Source organism: Drosophila navojoa, chromosome X (genome assembly GCF_054131105.1).
Source record: "Drosophila navojoa isolate 15081-1374.11 chromosome X, UAZ_NAV_1.0, whole genome shotgun sequence".
Lineage (NCBI taxonomy): Eukaryota > Metazoa > Arthropoda > Insecta > Diptera > Drosophilidae > Drosophila > Drosophila navojoa.
Window position 1 is genome coordinate 11,040,549 of NC_142895.1, and position 22,638 is coordinate 11,063,186.

The 22,638-nt window shown below is 36.9% G+C and overlaps 1 protein-coding gene across 8 annotated transcripts in view; it reads right to left on the minus strand.

Annotated features, from left to right (window-relative positions):
* The window catches only part of para (sodium voltage-gated channel paralytic), a 78,607-nt gene that overhangs the window by 46,560 nt on the left and 9,409 nt on the right, over window positions 1-22,638 (minus strand). For 3 of the 8 annotated variants that reach the window (XM_089263410.1, XM_089263408.1, XM_089263407.1), the window contains exons 3-12: window positions 22,064-22,152; window positions 21,788-21,978; window positions 18,337-18,369; window positions 11,843-11,998; window positions 11,507-11,712; window positions 6,967-7,095; window positions 3,967-4,058; window positions 3,527-3,803; window positions 3,115-3,424; window positions 1,630-1,938 (exon numbers count right to left, since the gene is read on the minus strand). In XM_089263410.1, the coding sequence (XP_089119536.1) occupies window positions 1,630-1,938; window positions 3,115-3,424; window positions 3,527-3,803; window positions 3,967-4,058; window positions 6,967-7,095; window positions 11,507-11,712; window positions 11,843-11,998; window positions 18,337-18,369; window positions 21,788-21,937 (1,662 nt within the window). In that variant the 5' untranslated portion in view covers window positions 21,938-21,978; window positions 22,064-22,152. The remainder of the gene's footprint in view (window positions 1-1,629; window positions 1,939-3,114; window positions 3,425-3,526; window positions 3,804-3,966; window positions 4,059-6,966; window positions 7,096-11,506; window positions 11,713-11,842; window positions 11,999-18,336; window positions 18,370-21,787; window positions 21,979-22,063; window positions 22,153-22,638) is intronic. The other 5 variants (XM_089263413.1, XM_089263412.1, XM_089263414.1 and 2 more) reach the window with 4 other exon arrangements.

Consider the following 22,638-nt stretch of genomic DNA (forward strand, 5'->3'; position numbering starts at 1 on the left):
ACAAATTTTCGACTGATTGTGAGCTGAGAGGTGTGAAAATGACTCAAAGCATGTCATTGTTGCACTTCGATTGAAGCGGCGTCTATTGTATATATGCGATTTTCAAGTTTCATTGATTGGCATTGGGTAGTCGTCCTCGTTAAAAATATTGCTTGCATTGTAATGAGATTAAGCATCGTTGAATTTGTGTTCGTATTTTGAATTGATAGATTTAATAAAAATGGTTGTTGTTGTTGTTGTTGTTGTTGTTGTTGTATTTGAGCTCCAATCACGTACAACCGAAAAGTTTTCACCTAAAGCATTCCGAGCAATGAGTCAACTGAAAACCTGAACTGAAAATATCGTTTACAAATCCAAACAGATACCCATTAAATAAGTTCTTGAGATCACAAAATCAAAATCAAAATCCAAAAATCAACATTTTTCGTATGCGAATGCCAATTATAAGAGCCAGCTAGAAGCTACGAGCATAAACGAAATACAAATTTCAGAAAAGACTGTCTGCATACTCACGCATATAGACACACTCACGCACTCACACACACACGCACACGCACACGCTTAGAAGCTGAAAGATACAACACGCACACATAGACAAATATCATGCACTAATACAATCAAATTATTGGCTTAAATAGTGAAAGGCAGTTTCAAAGAAAGAGACAGAGAGAGAGAGAGAGAGAGAGCGGTATATATGTATATATACATACATACATATAGGAAGAGAGAAAGAGAGAGAGAGAGAGATGGATGGGTAGAGCGAGACTACAAATTCTCTGACTCTATATTAACTATATAATAAATATATATATATATGCATATATATGTATATCTAGTTATTTATTTATACATGACACTAAATCTATTTATATATAGAGAGAGAGAGAGATAGAGAGCTACACACGCACTAGCACTACTCGTTAGATTAAAGGCAAATAGGTATCGATATTGGCTAGATATGATGGCTATAATATATAATATACAAATGAAAATAAAGAGCAACAACAACAGCAGCAGGAAAATTTAATAATATGTAATTAGAAACGCCGAATGGACAGTAAGCAATCTGAGCGAGAGCCAAAACTCTCTCAGCGAGAGTTCGCATCGAGCAACGAGTGAAGACGAGTTGAAGTTGAGCTCGTTGCATTCATGGACAATGAATGAAGGCAATCAAAATGCGATCAGCGATCAGCGATCAGCGATCAACGATCAACGATCAATGATCAACGATAAACGATAACAGACGAAATATCAGTATGGCAAACAAAGGAGAAAGGAACGCAAATGCTTAAAGAAAGAAATCACTCATACCACACTGATTGCAACTAATAAACGATATAATATTTATTGACCGGCCATTTAGCTGCATCGTAATCGAAATTGTAATCGAAATTGACATTGAAACCAAACACAAGTTCGTTTAGTATATATTTATATAGAGTACAGTTAGTATATAAGTATATATCCCAATAAGAGTCAAAGCAAAAGATAAACCACAATTCAACAAGGCCAAGAAACGATCACAGAATGACAAAAGAACCAAAAATAAATGAAAATAATAAGAAAGGTAAATCGAAACGATATAAAAACGAAAGAAAAGGAACATATTAATGCGCTCGGAATACTTACCGTGCTCACTTTACGAACTTTGGTAGCTTGGTGTGCTGTGGTAGGTGCTGGTTGTCTTTGTATAACGCTCACCGACTCCGACTCCACTTCGACGCTGCGTATGGACATCTTCTCCTTGTTGTTGTCGTCGTTGCCCTTCTCACCGCCCACGAATAGCTCATAGCTGATACACGAATACGTTGGACTCTTGGCCATTTCGGGATGCAGGGCCGCCTCTTCGGCGGCGGCTGCATCTGCGGCGGCTTGCGCCTGCGCATTGGCTCGCTCCTCCAACTTAGCGGCCTTCGCAGCGGCCGCCTCTTCTGCCTCCTATAATGATATATATGCACAGAGAAAATTGTTTGCTGATCTGGAAATGGGCGCGAGTTAATAACGGCACGGCGTCGCACATGGCATAGGGCATTTATATATACATATTTAGAGAGAGAGAGAGAGAGAGTGAGACAGAGACAAAGAGAGATTACATGCAATGGGACTGGGGGAAGATTTAGTTGGATTTCGGTGATTTAAGAACAAAAGGCAAAGCTCTACATTCAAGGTATATACAATCATATGTAGAGGTTAAAACTATAAGAATTTCAAGTGCGGTGCTGGGATCGGGATGAGTATTTCAAGTGGACTGGGATTGGGGACTGGGGCTAGGTCTGATTCTTTCGATACAAGTCTATTTGTATTTGATTTTTTCTTTTGTTTATTGCTTTTTACTTTTAAAAACTCAAAAGAACTCATAAATTGTGCACTTAAATGATATATAGTATATGAAGTGTGTTTAGATACATCTATATATATTATTTAGATTGGTTAAGAAAATTTACAGATACTAGTTTTAATGCCAGATCTTTGGCATGACAAATAGTTTACTTGCTTTACACGATAGACACTAAAATTGAAATAAAACTAAAATCATAATTTTGAATATATATATTGGATATATATGTATATATATAGTTTGAAATTTACTGGAAATCGGTAAGCAATATGCATACGTATAAGTATGTGTTGATAGATAGATAGCTGAGTTAGTTATACAGAGAATATATATAGGTATACATATATATTATATATGCAATTTGGTGGATAGGTGTTCTTTACAGCTCTACACAATTGAATCGTGTGTGTGCTACATACATAGATATATATAGAGAGGAAGATGTACTAGATCATCAACTACTCTGACAATAATGTACGATCGATAGAAATTGTAACTGAGATTTAGATAGAGATTTAGATTGAGATTGAGATTGAAAACAGTGTTAATAATATACATATAAATATATATAGTTCGTAGCTTTGTAGTTTGTCGGTAATACATACATATACAAAAGAAAAAAGCAACTCTGTTGTATTGGGTAGATATTTTCAATGATCAATTAGGCGCTTGGGCAATTGAGATTGAAATTATCTACCGTTCATTTCAAGTGGCTTATGGTAGTGGTGGTTGTTAGTCCATTGGGCGTTTGGGTCTCTACTGGGCCTTCTACTTACACGTATCGCCTCCTCTTCGGCAGCCTCCTCTTCTTCGGCCTTCTTTTGCAATTCGTCATATGACATGGCAACAATGGCCAAAATCAAATTCACAAGATAGAATGAACCTAGGAAGATGATGACTATAAAGAACAGCATGTGCCAGGGTCCAGCGGCGCGTAGCACCAGCTGGTACAGGTCCTCCCAAAAGTCTTGCGTCATCAGACGGAAGGCGGATAGAAATGCCCAACCGAATGAATCGAAACTGGTATAACCATAGTTGGGATTCGGTCCAAACCCCTGGAGACACACGTAATCGTCATCGCATTGACTGCAATCAATCGATACCATACGATCATCAATATCGATACAAATATGGGAAATGGGGGGGGGGGGAGGGATGGTGCAACAACATCTATTGCGATCTACTCACCCGGCGCCAGAGATATTGCCACATAGCGGAAACGATATGCCATCGTCCTCCGAATACCAATTGGAAATATTGCGATTATGATAATCCCAATTCTCATCGGTCAAGTTGCCCCAGGAACCATCAAGCGGGAATTTCTTAATGCATTTCTGTGTCAGCACGCCCATGTAGATTTGGAGGCCCATCAGTGCGAACACCGAAAGGGAGAACATTGTCAATATTATCACATCGCGCAGATTTTTCACAGACTCAATGACCGCTCCGACGATGGTTTTCAGGCCTATAAACGGGGGTTATTTATATATTATGTGCAGATTATCGTGATTTTATAAACGGTACAGTATAACAGTTTGTATAACAGTTCGTATAACAGCTTGTATAACAGTTTGTTAAGCTGTATAACAGATTTTTATTTTATTTTCTTTTTTTTTTCAAAATCATACCTGGAACAATGGCTACGGTTTTTAGCGCACGCAGCACCCTAAACGTTCGCAAGGCTGCTAGATTACCTAAATCTATACCCATGGTCACATAACTGTGCGCGATCCAAGATTAAAGGTCATTTGTTGTTGTTGTGGTAGTCAGCAATTGTTGTTGTTGTTGTTGTTGTTGTTAATGTTATTAACGATGACAAAAGCAAATATACATACACATGAAATGTCATTAAGTATTTGATAATTATACAGATATATGTATAAAATCGGTAAGCAATATTTAATATATATAATGCTATCGATCTAAGTATGTAAAAATAGAGCTTTGGTACGAGATTATGTTTGCAGTCGTTAGTAATTACAAATGTAGAGATTTGTTGTTGTTTCATTCGTTTTATTAGATTTACAGAAGCTTGCTTCATGTATGTATGTATGTATGTATGTGTGCGTGTGCATATGTGTGTGCGTATGTAGTAGAATTTATGTTTGTATTCTTGTTAAATAGAGCAGCAAAATAAATCAAATAAAATAGATTTTGACTTATAAATGAATTAATTTGATTGGATGTGAAAAAGTTAAAGCCTGTGTGTGTGTGTGTGTGTGTGTGTGTGTGTGTGTGTGTGTGTGTGTAAGTGTGTGTGTGTGTTTGTGTGTAGCTGAGACACATGAAAAGTGAAAATGAATTTGGCCAGCTAGTGGGCCCCTCGCCTTCTCAGCTTAATGATTCATTACGAAAATGGGCCACAGGCTGCGGAGAGCCAAGTTCAAGTCACACCTGAGGCAGGTGCAGCAGCTGCTACACCTGCCATTGCTGCTGTCACATCAATTGTTTTTACATGAGCGTGTGTGTGTGTGTGTGTTGCTATAAAAATATTTATGCACGCACACAAGCGTACCATGGAAATAGCTGGCACACACACACAGAGTGAGGGAGAGAGACAGTGGACAGTGGGAGAGGAAGGGGTTTTGGTGTGGCCTGGTAATGTCCATTTGCTTGAGTTGTTTGCCTTGTCGTGCTGTATGCTGTCATCCTTTGGGAATTTCACGTTACTTCTGCAGCCAGGCAAACCTAACATTTATTTTTCATGAATATTTATCGATTTGGACGCATATAAATACAGTTAAATGCACACACACACACACAGAGAGAGAGAGAGAGAGAGAGAGTGAGACAGAACACGTGTGTATATAAGGTAAGTCTCTCTCTCTCTCTCTCTCTGCCATCCTCTCTCCCCCTCCCTCGGCAAGTACATGCTCGCATTGCGTGTAAATTGGCCATCTAATTGGGCTGGCCTCTAAACTGTTTACCCGGCAATATATATGTATGCTCATACATACATATATCATATAGTATATATAATTATTTATGTGTGTGCTCGCTCAGCCATAAGCAGAGCTTCATATGCTCCAGCCACATTCTTTATTCTATTCATTTTGGCTTCAATTTAGTGTTTTTAGTCGCGCTTTAAACTTTTTGTGCCACAAACTGGGGAATGCCATGTGAGCTGTGTGTGAGCTGTGTGTGTGTGTGTGTGTGTGTGTGTGTGTGGGTAAAGGGAGTGGGTTGGGCTGTATGGCTTGTCCAAGGCTGCGCGTCTATGCGGCGCCAGCGAAATGCGCTGCACGAATAGCCCAGCCACGTTACAGTAACCTCGAGCTGCCCCCCACCCCCACCCCAGCGAGGGCCAAAAGCCTGCAGCTCGGGCCAAGTAATGCGGGCCAAAAAAAAAAACAAAAAAAAACCTGTCGCTACCCAGACAAAGGGCGCCCAATAAATGGTTAAATTGGAGCAAAAAGCAATGAAACGAAACTGTCACGAAACGAAAACGAAAACCAAAATGAACAACAACAAAATGCCAAAAAAAAAAAAAGAAAAAATAATAATAATATCTTGCAGAACCAAATAAACAAAAAGAATGAGCACAAGAAAAAAAAAAAAGCCAAAAAAATTTGTTTATGACCCTGCCTTGGTATTTGTTGGTATGGGAAATAATCATAGGCAATCTGTGTGTGTGTTGGGCACGTCATTAGTAACGGCACAAAAGAAATCAATAAAAACGCTCTCAACTAACGCGACTTTTAGCTGCCCCGCAGCTCACATGGCGTATGTGTAATTTTAGCTAAGCTACCTTTTGCCCATACGTGTTATTATTGTTAATGTTGTGGTTGCTCCGCTTGCTGTTGTTGTTGTTGTCGTGACATTTTGTCCTGTTACTCTCATGTAACTGTGTGTGTGTGTGTGTATAAAAATTAAAATGCAATGCGCTCGTTTTTGGTTAGACGAAACGCTTTCATATTTCCCAATGAAAAACAAATGTATATAACAACAATATAAGCAAGTAATGACAACACACACACTCACACACACACACACACACACACACACAGTTGAAATTTGCATTTCAATACTGTTTTGCATTTATTCAATTTTCGCTCATTTCATTTTGTCTAATTTGCATAATTGAAACAAAATAAATATATAAAAAAAAAAAAACAGAAAATAAAACGAAAATTTCTCTGCTTTCATATAAATGGGTTTTTCATGATTTTTTTAAACAGATATACATATATTTTTTCGTTACTGTCTTTATGGGCTGCTAGTTAATTAACATACGATATGTATTAACTACATTTTGTATTAATTAAAATGGCTAAAACAGAAACGAAAAATGAACTGAAATGGGAAAATCAGTTAATGTGGCGTGTTTAACAGTTAATGTTATAGAATAAGAGGCGATTACGATACAAGATACAATACGATACGTGATTCGAAGAACGTAAACAAAAACAAGAAGAGAACAAAACAAGAAAAAAAAAATAAATAAGGCGATAGTTATAGTACACATACGAGTAGAAGGAGCATGATGTAGTTGTATGTATATATAGAGGATGATTAATGAGAGCTGTGAGAGATGTCTGGTTATATACTGACGTTGAGTTGACGTTGATGAGTTAGTAAATCGATTAATATTTGTATATATAGTTTGATATAATAATAATATAACTCACGCTAAAGCTATTACTACGAAGTCCAGCCAATTCCATGCATCTCTAAGATACGTAAACGGGCATAAAATGAAACCTCGTGCCATCACTTTAACAGCTGATTCAAATGTGTAGATTCCGGTGAATATCACCCTAAAAACGAATTGAATTTCGAATGCAATTTGTTTTTGTTTCTTTTTTTTTTCTCTCGCTTTTGTAATTTTCTTATTCTTCTTCTTCTCATCATATCCTTCGTTTGGTATTGTTTATCGTAAAGTGCGAGTAGCTTAAGTGCACTTGCTGCCTGATTAGTTCGGATTCTCTCGGTCATAAATCGATAAACGGCTAGCCGTTCGATGACATGCCCTTGCAAAGTATTTGACATCGATATACATACAATCGATGAAATCATTCTTTATTTACTGGAATTCTAAATTATTTTCATGTAAATTCATTACATTTCTTACACACACATTTCACATGTCGATTAAAATCGATAATTAATCGATAGCCTTGCAACAAATAGACTTTAGCTATCGCAATTCCTCTGCAAGGGCATTGCAAATATAAGTAAAAACGAACTTAAAAAATACAAATTGAATAGTAAATGAAAAATTGTAAATTAATCGTAGCTGCACTATTCGTATAGCTGATGCCTTAGAATACCAAAATATTGCTAAACTCTGGATAGTTAGATCCTAGCCTTATTTATGCTTACGTATAGAACTTAGTTGCTAGCTTAACCCTGCGCTTAATCACTTATTTACTGCCATCCTTAAAGACCACGCTTAAACTAGTTCAATGCAAGTGGAGCGAACAGTGTTGGAAAGTGCACGAATGCGCACATGGCCAAGAGGCGATGCCTTAACGGCAGCAGCTTTGGCCAGATCAAAGCCCATCATGCACAATTGTTAATAACAAGCACTTGAGATGCTTCAGATAGACAGACAGTTGTTCCACGTCTCGTCGACTTGTGCCAATTGTCAATGTCAATAATTGTTAATAAGTGCTTGATGATGATGATGATGATGATGATGGTGAGCAGCAGCTGGTGCTCGTTGCTGCCACTGCACTGGTGGCACTGCTGTTCTCTGATGTAGGCGTTTAGATCAATAAGCCGACCTTCGGCCTGAATTCCAGCTAAGGCAGCGATATCTCTGTGTGTGTGTGTGTGTGTGTGTGTGTGTGTGTGTGTGTGTGTGCTCTGTGTCTTTGGTTAGTCATTTGACAGATTTAAATCGACTGGCGAACAAACAGTCAGTCAGACAAAGAGACAGTCAGGCGAGACCAGCTGCCCGACTGCCTAACAGCCAGACTGGGCTGGCCAGGCGTAGCTGCAACTAGTTCAAAGTCGCTGGCTGTGGGCCCTGCTGAGCGTTGAGCGTTGCGTTTGACCTAGGCCCCAATGCCTGCGAAGGACACTTGAGTTGCGTTTTAATTGCAGGTATTATGTCTTTCTGGGCGCCCACAAGTGCGCCCACAGCTACAGCGGCAGCTGCGGCCCAGAGCGGTCGACCCACATAGATAGATGCGGCTGCCAACTGCTTAGATAGGCGCTCTGGCAAAAGTTTAAACGCGCTCTCTCTCTCTCACTCTCACTCTCTCTTGCTCTCGGTATCTGTCTATCTATCTGTCTGCCTATCTCTCAGTCACCCACTTTTACCAGCTTTCCATCTCTTTCTCTCACTCACTCACTGCATGTGTGTAGGTGCTGGGCTTGGTGTTGCGTGTCTCAAGTTATGCGACAGCAGCTGTGCACTTTTTTTTTTGGGGGTCCTGAGCGCAGCCGCCGTCGTCGATTGCGGCCCAGAGAACTTGGCCCAAAACGAGGCGGCAACTGAAGATGGAGACGAAGATGGGAAGTCGGAGAACCGGAGCTGTGGACGGAACTGGAGTTGGGCGCGGAGGCGTGTTTTGGGTTGCCATTGCAAGTTCAAGTGGGGCTCCTATACATGAGTACGCACACATACACTCACACACACGCACACACGCACACACAGAAACACGTGCGTATGCACGTCTATTTGTTAGGGTGCTCGATTCTGATACCAAATCTGCGACAAATTCTTTGATATCAGCTAAAAAAATGACGTAACTCTTTTCACTTTTGTTGCTTCTTCGAACGCTTCTTGCGTTCTTTTCTGCATTTTGCTTAAGCATTTTGCTCGTTCTTCATATTTTTTGTTACGTTTTTCGTTCAGCTACTTTACGATATTACAGGTACACGAGCTATGTACAGTTACGGCTAAAGAAAATACATGTACTTCGTACAGTGATCTGCTCTTCTACCTATATACATATATATCTAAATATATGCACGCTTATATATGTATGTGTATGTGTATAGTTGTACTCTGATTCACATCTATGTGAATCGAATTTGATTTATCAGCACTTTACAATAATGATGAGAGAGAGCGAGTCTAAGGGTGGGAATACGAGAAGTTCTAGAGCGATATATCTAAGAGTTATATATATGTATGTATAAGCTATACCAGATTTTGGCAGACTAGAGCTACGTATATATGTATGTTATAGATACTAAGAATTACAAACTATAAACTATTGATATCTAATAACCAATTCCTTATAGCAGTGCCTGCAGCGAATCACATTCATATATCGTATATTATATCTCGAATATCGTATAATCTCTCGCATATAGCGTATATCATATATTGTACATATGTATTACAGCATATTTTATCGTTATCGATTACCATATATCGTATGTACAATATACATATTGTGTATCTGTATATATCGTACATCGTCTGTCCAATATATATATCGGATATATCGCATATTAATTATCGTTTAAGGTATATCGTATATAATGCAGCTTATACAGTATATTGTATATCGTATATCGTACATGGATCGATTGATTTATTGAGTTGCTGTGGCACTGCGCATGGAAATATAGTCAAACCCCAATAGTATTTGGTAAAGCCAACAAAAATGTACAAAATTTTGATTTATGACTAATTATGTAAGATTATATAGTATTTAGAGATATGTATATATATGAGCTATTGACGTACATATGGTACATGTATATGTAACTATAATATCGATGTACATATATGTAATTATATACATATATATCTTTTTAATAGACATTTACTTCAACGGCATGATAATGGTACTAGTCTGGTATTCTACGTCGCTATTAATATACTCATAAAATATGTAACAAATTTGTAAATGGTACAATTAAATCGATTGAAAAGGATATATTGTATATAATACGGGTTAGGGCTGTTATCGTTACTTAGTTACGTACTTAAGCTACTTAGAAATAAACGTATACTGTGGCTATATTCGTTCTAGGCTACGTCCAAGTATATTACTAAAAACTCAATTCAAAAATGTTATCGAATTTGATTGTGATGAATTCTGTTGATTTTGTACGAAAACGTGAACAAACCAAAAGCATTTGGCTCTCTGGCGACTGGAGGTGGCCAGTTACAATATGTATGGAATTACATATGTATTTAGTATAGTTACAAATATTAGTTAGTTAGTTAGGTTGACTACAATTCAATTGATTAGAGATAGTTAAGAGCGCCCAGGTACTAATGCGTTTTCGATTAAGGCAATTTACAAAATGAGAGGCATCGAAATGTGTCTAAACTTGAATTAGTTTTTGTAGTCGATTTATCGATAGTTAAAATGTTATTTGTTTTTTTTTTTTTAATTCTTTTGATAACGGAATGTAGTATTATGTACGTGATGTAAGTACAATCGAATATATAATACAGTTTGGCCAGCAGGCTCAACAGGTTTTGCGCGGCTGGCAAAAGCTGCTGTGTACGACACTCGGCGACGCCTGCTGGCCGAATGAGTTTTATAGCAATGAGCTTGCAACTACTACAAAATGTTTAGTTCTTTTAGGTTTTGTACAAATTCCTGGGCCAGGGCTTTACTAGATGTTCATTACCTGTCGGACGCTTTGAAAAAAAAAAAAAACACAATGTGTAATCGTTATCGTTCATCGTTATCATCACTTTGGTTTGTTGTTGTTTTGTTCGATTCAATTTTTTTATTCATTTTTTTTTGTATTTTTCGCTTGGTTATAAATTAAAGTTGAAATAATTTTAAGTTTGACCTAAATACACGTTCGCATCAATATCGAAAAAGTTACAATTGAATATAAGTAGTATTACGTAAATATATCGATCTATATATATATATATATATACATATGTATATATATATATATATATATAGAGTTCAACTTAGTCGAAAAAGAAAAAGCAAAGAGGTTAAACAGAAATAAAAAAAATTAAGAAACGTAAATCAAAAGAATTATTTAGCTAAGGATTATCCAAAATATGTGTCTGTATATTGATACATTTATATATATGTATATAAAGAGAGAGATATATATATTGTATTAAGTCCCAGAGTTAAACGAATATACATGATAAGTATGTATATATAGATAGATGTATGCACTGGCAGTATGTGTACTCTCGGACATACCACTACACTTATGTCATGTATGCAGTGTAGCGGCGGCGCTAGCTAGAGGCTACAGTTTCTAATTGGGAATACTTACTCAGTGGACTCGACCGTGGGCGTTGTCGGCATTATCATCAATATGCAGTTCACGAGAATGGTGGTAATGATAAATAACGAAAATAATGGATGCACTAAAATGTAAATGGCCACACGACGTATCGGATTGAATGGATCGAGCAGCCACATTGCTTTTGATGCAGAAAAGCGAAAAATATCTTTTCCCTTGCTTACAACTACGAATGTCTGCAAAACGAGATATACAAACAATTGGATGGATTTGGATTGCGATTGAATTAGGTACGGTTCGATTAGATCAATCAATTGGCAATCGGCAATCGTATCGATAACTCTGATTTTTGGGACAATCACTCACCAGTACATTGCTGTAGTATGGATCGATATCCTCGAGAGGAGTGGAGGCCAATTCCGGCGGGAAGCTGCCCTGCAATCGAACAGGTATTGGCACACCCTGTTCAAGTGTAGGATCCGGTTGTGGACCTTCATCCTCGTCCTCGTCATCATATCGGATCTGATAGTTCCGGTACGTTTCAGACGTTTCAGGCGTTCCATGAAGACAGAGAACAAACAAGTGCGCACACAAATATTAGCATAAGCAGGAAAATCGATTTTAATTGTCATCACATATATACATATATATGCATATATACATTAATATATATATGTATATATATATAGTGTATATATATTTGTAGTTTGTCCATTGATGTTAACAAGTCATAAGTGGTAAGTAAGTAGGTAAGGCACATTAGTAGGTTAGTTTAAATGAAAAAAGTTAAGGCAATCACAGTAACTAAAATATTATTTTCAATTTTGAAATATTCTAAAAATAGTTTTTAGTTCTATTAATTTTGGTAATGGTTTAACATTTTGCATAGCACATTTAGTGGGGGCATCAGATAATTGATGGGAGTTGAAATTTTCTCGTGTTTTGGAGTCAGAATTCGAATTCTGAACTGGGTCAGTATGCAAAAGCTATAACCAAAGTGAACTTGGGCCAATCACTCTCATTAATATTTAACAGATCTGGATTGAACTTTTCTATATACAAGTCGGAAATTATAGGGTATAGTAAAGTAAAAAATATATTGTAGACTATAGACTGAAAGCGATTTTGATTCGTTCATTATTTGCATGCAATACGGTGTTTGTATTTAACCAGTGTTGTGTAATTTCTGTACAAAGCATGTTGAGAGTCATCAAATCGTGCACGTGCTAAAGGCTTACGTATAGAGTTCTTCATACATACGACATATTTATATATATATACACACTCAAACACACTCACTTACACACACACACTTACACATTCCCGTTCGCAACTCACAGGACACGCCATTTAGACAGAAAACTTGGACAATTCCAATTCGGAATTGAGTTCAGATATCATTTTTCGTTCATTTTCGCATGCTCGCTCGCGTAAGTGAAGGGAGTATATTGGTTTAGATCTAGGTGACTTATATACTAGTTGTGAAAGCTTGATATACAACTGATCAGGAGAACTTTGCTGTCATTATATAGAACAGTTCTTTTGTAGAGAGAGGATAGATTATACAGATAGCTGGATAGCTAAATCCAGCTGGAATCAATAGGCTATATCATATGAGTAAAGTAGGTTGTGGCTAATTGGTTCTAAGGTGAATTATATACTATATAGGTTATTCTGATCTAGTAGAAGGCTAAGATTGAGATAGTTCTTTAATCAGAATCTATATACCAATAGGTTATCTATATAGAAAATTAAGAATATACTGGAAAAGTGGATCGCTACCGCTTCTATTGAAGAGTTGTAGAAGTAGTTCCCTAAAAACCTACATATATTCAATCAGTACGGAGCTTTATCTCAACTTATTGTCGTATCACTCTCAGCTCGTATATCTGTAAACGTGTATCACGCAGTCGATTGCAGCCCATTATAGCAAAGTTGTTAGTTGTTTTATAGTTTTTTTGGCTTTTTCATATTTCTTATGACGATGATTATTTTTGTATGCTTTGGGCAACTTTAATTGCCCTGTCATGCATATTGTATGGGGGACAATATTTGTGTCCCATTGCTGGGGCCATGGCACGTCTATCGATTGCAAGAAACCCTCACTCAAGCACACACACACACACACACACACACACACACATACAGATAGGATAGAGTGCGGCTGTATCGATGTACAAAATAACTAGGTATTGTGCTCGTAGTTAGTTTTTACTTTCCATGGACATGGATATGGACATGGACATGCAATGCCAAAAGCAAAAGTAAAGCAAAAAGTCGAACATCAGCGTCATGAAATTGTTCGAGTTTCTATAAAGACACACACACACACACACAGAGAGAGCGAGAGAGAGAGAGAGACACACACACACAGTGGCTATAGCAGCGCTAAAAAAAATTCCATAATAGTTGGTTTGTTTGCTTGTTTGCTTGGCGTGACAATTAGATTGTGTGTGTGTGTGTGTGTGTGTGTGTGTGTGTATGTCTCTGTGTGAGTCTTTGTACTTGTATTTGTGTGTTGACGCAATTGCGCCAACGAATGGGGACACAGGGATGAAGCAGGAGCCGAAGTCGTAGCCGGAGCCATGACCATATAGCCAGAGTGCCGCAGTCACGATGACGGCCAAGGGGCAGTCGAGGGGCCGGGCTGCCTTTTTAAACAGACCAAGTCAAGTCTATATTTAAACTAATAAAAGGCAAAACCGCACTACAGGGCTCACACTCTCAAGCACTCACACACACACACACACTGACAATATGGCGGTTACAACCGGATACGTCTATTCCTGTTGACTTACACACAGAGCGAGAACTTATGACGCATGCAACGACTGGAATTGAAACTGAAACTGGAACTGGAACTAGAACTGGCGCACAGAAAACAATAATTGAAATCTGAGTTCAAATCATTTGCTTATGTCATTCTTCTTGGACTCCTTAAAGAAAATTTACAGTTGGAAGAAGGACGAAGAAGAAGTTTGTATTGAATTTTATGCGGAAACAGTTTACAGTCGTACGCTGAGGGATTACACCGACAATACTCGCTTACACTAGAAAAGTCGGCAAATTTGGTATACAATACACTTCATTTTGACTTCAAAATTGATCTATATGTAGGATCTATATATAGAACAGCTTGAGACATAATACAATCATATACAAATTCTAGTGTTATAGGTAAGACAGACATTTCCATGCCCACAATGAGCATTTTATCCATAAAATTTGAGGAATTTAGAAGACAATAGCATATTAAGTCTCTACCACTAAGAGAAAAACCGAGACTATCGAATAACCAATATACTCTCTTTGAACTCATGTGAACGAGCATAGGAAGCTACACGGACGTGATAGATATTTAACCATTAGATTGATAACCTTTGCGCCAGGCAAACAAGGGCGTGAGCGCTACCTTTGACATTAGAGGGCTGTCATGTCCTCAGCGTTGCCAGATGTATGAAATATTGAAAGATTCAAAGTCAATGAAATTGATGCTTTCTACAAATATAGCTTAGACTAAGATGCTACATGCAAATGCAATAATGCTGCACACATACACACACACACACACACACACACACACACACACACACACACACACACACACACACACACACACACACAGAGAGACACACACACACACATACAGAGGTTGAGTTGTCGAGCTCTATTGTTGATTAGCTACTTAATGCCAGCTAGAAGGCATCGCACTAGGTATAATTAGTTAGTCAGTTATCTATGCATATATAGAACTAGAGTTGAACAAGCAAGCAGCTACAAATTAAAATCAACTCAACACAAATTGCCTGTAGTAGGGTAGCTTCTGTCTAATTAATTGCCGCACTTAATGCGCAGCTTTCATATCGGGCTAATGACCTGCAGAAAGTGATTAAAAAAAACCCCATTTGAAAATTGAAATTTATTCAGAAATTGTTGTATAAGATTGAGGAAATATACAGGCAATTACAGGGTATACCTGTGTAGTGCAATTAACCCTGTTGCTGAGCATCTCTTAGATTAAGTCTATGCCTTAGATGCTCCACTCTCAGCTATTTACAGGGTATACATGGTATATATATGGTCTGCTCAAGTATGATACCTTTACTCATTGCCAATATTTGAAGGGTATACAAAATAGAGCGAAGAAGAGAGAGTGAGAGGCTTTTATTGATGAATATATGCTGAACGGGCATACCCTTTATTGTCCATAAGTTTACAGAGTATACAGAGAGTCAGAGCTCTTAAGAGCTAAAGCATATATACATACATATATATAAATATACATATATTTGATTAATAAAATTTAAGACACATCTCTCCAATCCCAACAAGCATGACAGATAATGCACATTACAGGGTATACCGAATAGTTTAATTGAAAAAGATTGAGGATGAGCCATCTCAAATATCTGAAAGACGGACGGAAAGCACTGCAATACTGAGGCATTCTAGCCTAGCATACCCCTCTAGTTAACCTCTCACTTTACAGGGTATGCAATATTAAAATTATATATGTATGTAAGGTAACAAAAAGGCAAAAAAAAAGCTGCGCATTAACTTCGTTTCAAATGCCAAAGTTCGCGACAATTATAATTAATATCATTTGTTGTTGTTGTTGTTATTGTTAAGGCTGTTGCTAATGTAGTTATTGTCGTTGCTGTTGTCGTTGCTGTTGTTGTTGTTGTTGTTGTAATTGACGTTTGAGCACTTACTTCAGCATTTACCATTTACCCACTTACTGCACTGCGCCCAGGCACACGCTGAGTCACCATTCAGATGATATATTATGATTTATGTATGGTATATCTGGATGTATGCGGTATAATACTCTATATATATATATAATATATGCATATTATACCGTTAATTGTTTAGCTCGGCAATGCGAAATATTGTTTCAACTCACATAGAGCAAAACAATTTGGCAATTGCGCGCATAAATCATCAGACATCTGCATAGTATGGTCAAAAGAAACCGTTAACCTGAACCTGAACCTGAACCTGAACCTGAACCTGAACCTGAAGCTGTACTTAAACCTGAGCTAAGCTCATCTATATAAATACATCAGTATAAATGCACACACACACACACACCCACACACACTCTCGCACACTTATAGACAGTAAATTGTAAAATATATATATATATATATATATATATATGTATATAGAAAAGAAAGCGGCATAAATATGTTTTTAGCGAGTTGTTGTTGTATATTTAACTTGGACAAGGATTATTCGAAGCGAATTCGTAAAAGTTTAAAAGGCATACAAACTGTAGAGAGAGTGACAGAGAGAAAAAGAGAGAGGAAAAGAAAGAGCGAGAAAGCTCTTCTTGCTTCCTTTGCCAACTTCTATGTATGCCTTTAGTGATTGAAAATCCTTTGAGTCCTTTGCTTATAAGCGCATTAGCACAGCTCAGGCAATCGACACTAGCCGATGCTGGGAAACTGCTTCAGAAGCCAGCAGGAGACGGAACGCAACCGGCGGGGGGGCAGCTGGCAGTCGGGAATCAGAAATCAGTTGGCCAAGAAGCCATTTAAGCACGAGCGAGCACAATTTTGTGGCTCTGATTAAGTAGTTAAAGCACTGTGCAACACAGATTTCGTGTCATAATATGTGAGCATTAATTAGCATAAATCGATATTGAAATCGATTTTCGATATCATTAATATGGGTTTTCTCAGTCACAATTGCAATGAGGCAATGAACTTGTAAGAATCGTTAACAAGTCTCAGTTTTTTTTTTTTTGAGTCAAGCTCTGCCCATTTAAGAGCTGACGGCATACAAATTTTCATATAGAAAAGTATACAAATGTATAGATATGGTTTTATTTAGGATTCCTGCAAACATGAAGCTGACACGCATCGGAGTCAGGGTATTTCTTAGGCAGGCAAGCGCACACTGACTAATGATATAAGGTATTTATATATATATATATATATATCGGAAAATTGAAATATCGAAAGTGGAAAAAAAAACAGTGTTGCACAGTGTAAGCATTGAGCTGACTGAGCTGCAAACAAATATTGCCAGACGCGATTCAAAGAAGATTTTGCATTTGCGGCGCGTTGGCAAATAAAGTAAGCGCGTTGATAAAAGAAGTTGATATATACGTATATATACAGAGAAAGAGAAAGCGAGAGAGAGAGAGAGAGAGAGACATATAAAATATATACATATATGTATGTAAAAAAGAGCTGAGCTTTGGCTATATAAATATATCTATATAGATGGATAAGTACATATACACACACGCAGAAAACATATTTACGAGTATTGAGTGAGTTATTTGATAAGCAAAAGTAGTAGATACATAGATAGTATATAGCATATACACACATATATTATATACACATATGTATATACGTATATTTAGGATAAGTTTAAGTATTTGGCAAAGTGTTGCACCAAAAAGAGCTAATTTGTACAGGGAGCTTATACGCATATCAATATTACGAATTACGAGTTACGAATATTACGAATACAATTACGATTAGGATTACGAATACTTAGACGGTTAACGAATACGAATAAAGTTTGAAAGCAATTACATTAAAAAACATAAATATGCGGCTAATAATTAACAAATTTTGGCATAAAGTTCCAAATAAAACGCAAAACAAATTAAAAGCTTTGTTTGAATTTCAGTTTTTAGTTTGGTTCATTTTTGTTTCTTTTTTTTGGGTTTCTTTTAGAAATATTGTTGAGTTTTTGGATTTTTAATGTCGGTTTTTCTGGTTTTTTTGGTGTATGTGCTTGGCAGGGGGTCGGGGGGGTAAAGGTACGTTATTCGTTGTTTTTTTTGTTCATATTTTTTGTTTGTGTTTTAGAGACTAAAAGATCTGTGGAAATCTTACTTCTTTTTGTTTTTTCTTGCGACCATATTGCGGCTGAAAGAAGATTTGGATTTGGTGTTTGGTTTAAGGGCATAGAGTTTTTTTTTTTTTGCGGGAATTATGTAAAAGTTGAGTTAAAAAATGGTAAAAAAAAAAAAAATTGTTTGTTTTTAAAATAATTTTTTTTGTTTTTTTAGCGTTAGGCAAGCGCCAAATTGTTAATAGTTATAAATGATTTCGTTATAAATATATGCATTTTGATCATGTTTGATTAGTTTTTTATTGTTGATTTTTGGTTTTCGGTTTTCCAGACAGCAGCGCGCAAAAGTTTCGTTTTGGGAGCATTCAAAGTAGAGAAAAAGTTGTAAAAAAATAAAAGAAAAAAGTACACGAAAAAACGAAAACATAAATAGAAAATATATGTATATATATATAGAGAAAGAGAGATTTATATATATATATATGTAAGTGAAACGCTTAGCATTCCTCAAGATAATAATAATAATAATACGTAAAGCCTTCAGGGGGTTCATTGAGAGATCCTAGTTAGCCAAGGAGGGGGCATAGAGACAGACAAATGAACAGGTGTATAGATCGAAAGCGACAGAGAGAGAGAGAGACAGAGGGAGATAGCGGGAGAGCGATAGAGTAGAGAGCAGCAGTGAAATGGATCAGTGTATTTCTGTTGTACAGAAGACGGAGAATTTGTTGAATTTGGAAACTGAATGTTGAATAGTTTGAAGTGCGCGCATGAGATTTGTTATGAAATATGCTAATTTTATTTATTTAATCTACATTTGTACAAATTCAGCGACAGAGAGAGAGAGAGAGAGAGAGAGAGAGAGAGATAGGGAGAGAGCGCGTAAGCTACTTTCTAATTGAGTCTAGTATGAAAATCTCTGTACAACATTTGAAGCGCAACGCTCGCTGCATTGGTTTCATAGCATTCAGCTTTTGAACAGCTGTCGGTGTTGGCATTGCTTCGCTGGCTTCGGATGGTTTTTGCTTGATCTAGATTTGCACTACGTTGCTAGTTATATATAATTATTATTGATTTTGTTTGTTCTTTTTATAAGTATAATTCAATTTGACTGTTATTAATGTTTATATATGTATATATATAGTATGGGTTAGATACTCTAGGATGATGAGTCGCAGCCAGGGGAATTACACATGTTAATGGACAATGTTGGATGTTCTATGGTCTGGCATTGGTATAGGTATAGGTATTGGTATTAGCATTGGTATTGGTATGGTTATTGGTATTGTTATTGGTATTGTTATTGGTATTGGTATATTGGTATTGGCACAGGAGCTGGTGTAGTGTTGTTTAATGGCTGAGACGTACGTACGCATTAAATGACTTGAACTTTTAGTATTTACACAAAGGAAACGAATCGAAACGAAACGGAACGGAACGAAACGAAACGAAACGCGACGGCCATGGAGATTGTGAGGTGCATAGCCGCGCGCACACAAGGTCCAGTGATTTATTGATTCGAGGTACAAAACACTTGTTAATGAGCTCAAACACAAGTCGAACTGAGTTCAAAGTAAGAGAAAATTCAAATCAAGAATCAAACATAAATAAATAATTCAAACAATGAAACTTTTTGCCGTTGACAAAAATGAAAATTTTGCTGCGAACTCAAATACTTGAATATACAATAAGATATATAGATAGATAGACAGATTATATATATATATTATACACACATTACGAGGCCAATAGTATAGGAATATACAGTTCTTACTCTCAATAGGGTTAAACAATTAAACAAACGAACGTACAACGATTATGACAGGAATTTAATGTAGTATTTTTTGTTTTCTTTTGGATAATACGAATTACGAGTTTTTAGGGGAAAACTGTGAGTCATATAAGAATACATACGAAATACGACAAACAACATAAATTATACAACAATACATATATTTTGATAAGTTTGTTTTTGAATTTTGTTCAAATCATAATAAGAAGAAATTAACAAAGTGACATCGACTTAAATAAATATAGTCCACATTAAGCACAGAAAAGTTCTAGAAAAATAAACCCAAGTGGATGTGAAGTGGGTATGGGGATAACGAAAATACAATTGATACTAGCTGGACTAATTACGGTAAAATGGTAAATGAAATCAACTTTCTTAAGCAGCTGCATTATCAGGGATTAGAATGCGAAATACTGAGTATAAATTTGACTTAGAGTGTGCAAAGAGAGAGTGAGAGACAGAGAGAGAGAGAGAGACAGAGAGAGAGAGAGAGAGAGAGAGAGAGAGACAGAAAGAGAGATTGACAGAGTACGAGTATGTTAGATCCAAGCCGTCCGACTGGACACAGGACAAGCACTTTTAAATGGTTTGATAGATTGCATTTCTGAGATGTTATCAAAACAGCGAAATGTGAGAGCTGGAAATACATTTACAAATGCACATATACCATATAGAGTATATAGAATGGATGGAGCTGGGATTTGTTGGATTTGCTGGATTCATATGATGTGTGCTCGATAAAGCCTTGAAGAGTTTGTCAGATATGAAATGTGAGCAGGTTTAAAGCAGAGCAGAGGATGGAAAGAGTTGATTTGTAATGGGAGTATACCTTGACATTGCATAGGTAGAATATGGGGTCTTGGAAGAAATACGGGCAGTACGATTAAATATTCAGGGGTACGGAAAAAAATCCACTGTTTGGGAAGCTTTAAATACTGTTTGATAGTTAATTAGCTGATGGCCGAATTGTTTCTGGTTTCTTTACTGGAGTATTACTTGGCATTGGGTTAGCATATATAGGTTAGTAGCAAGTAAATTAGTACTTAGTAGTAGTAGTAGTAGTTGTAGTAGTAATAATAATAGCAACAGTTGGGGTACAGTTAGATGGGTGTACAAGTATTCGGTTTAGATAGTTATATATATATACGATAGATACATATTCAATATACGTTTAAGCACGAACAAAAGCGCACATTAGCGTCTAACGTTAATCGATCGACGAGTATCGATGAATATCGATTGCTGTGAATTTGTACTTGTTAGTTAAACAATCGATAGTTGGTAAGTCGATGAATGCCGAAGAAAAACTACATCATGTTGATTGGAAATATATTATCGATAAGTATCGAAAGTTTTATGTTGATAATTGTCAGCCGATGACTTGAAGATCATATACCATACAGTCGATATATATCGAACGTATATGATCGAAGCTACTAGATAATCAATCGATAACTTAAATTGACTATCAAAAATTATGAAATCGATTATTAGATATGAATGAAACACGGTTAATAAAATTGATAAATATATCAATAAATATCGAACGTCGAACATCGAACATCGATTAACGTCATATAATTCGAATTAGAATCATAGTTATCGATAGCATAGATAGATTAGATAGAAGAGACACAAAATAGCACAGCACATACATAAGTGTATGCATTAGCAGACAACATTCAGCTAGAAATAATTACCACCTCTCCCTCGGCTCTCTTTCTTTCCAGCTCCTTTTGCTTTTCATGTTCAGCGGCAATGCGTTGTTCAATTTGCACCAATGATTCGCGGGTAAAGGGACGGAACAAACTGCGTTCTTCCTCAGATATCGAGTCGGAATCTTCTGTCATTGTCTATGCGGCCAACGATGAGAGCCTCAGATTTCCAAGGCCTGCAACAACAACGATAAAAAATTACGCACAAATTCGATTAGTATTCAATTTGAAAAGCAATCTCAACTCGTTAGCAATACTCACATGAGGCACATGGATGTCGCCTGCTACATTAAAGCTACAACTATATCCGAGGCGCCATGTTCGAGTAGCGCCCGCCGCTTAGCACGATGCTGCAATTGAAAAGAATGAATGAGAACAGTTAATAGCGCAAATTAGCGAATTTATTCCTTATGAATTCATTAAACATCGAGTAGGGCAATCTAGAGCAATGCACTCGCACTACCAGCACACGTCGCGCACATTGAACCCGTTTGCGTGAATGACTAATTGGATTAGCGCAGCTAACGATAGGCATTAAGTGCATTCCAATCAAACGCAAACAAAACAAAATAAAAAACAAAATGAATGGATACAGCTTACAATCGATATAAATAAAGTGTCAGCTGCACAGAATACACTGGCAGAAATTTGGCGTGCTTGTTAGTTGTGTCCGTTAGTCCTCAAGGGCGGAGAGACACCCACAGAGAGGCAGAGAGAGTGAGAGAGAGAGTTTTCTAATTTACTTTTACTTTTGATTTTATTAAAACATATATATACATACCTACATAATATATGTATATGTATATGCATATGCATAGAGAATTTTATAGAGTTTT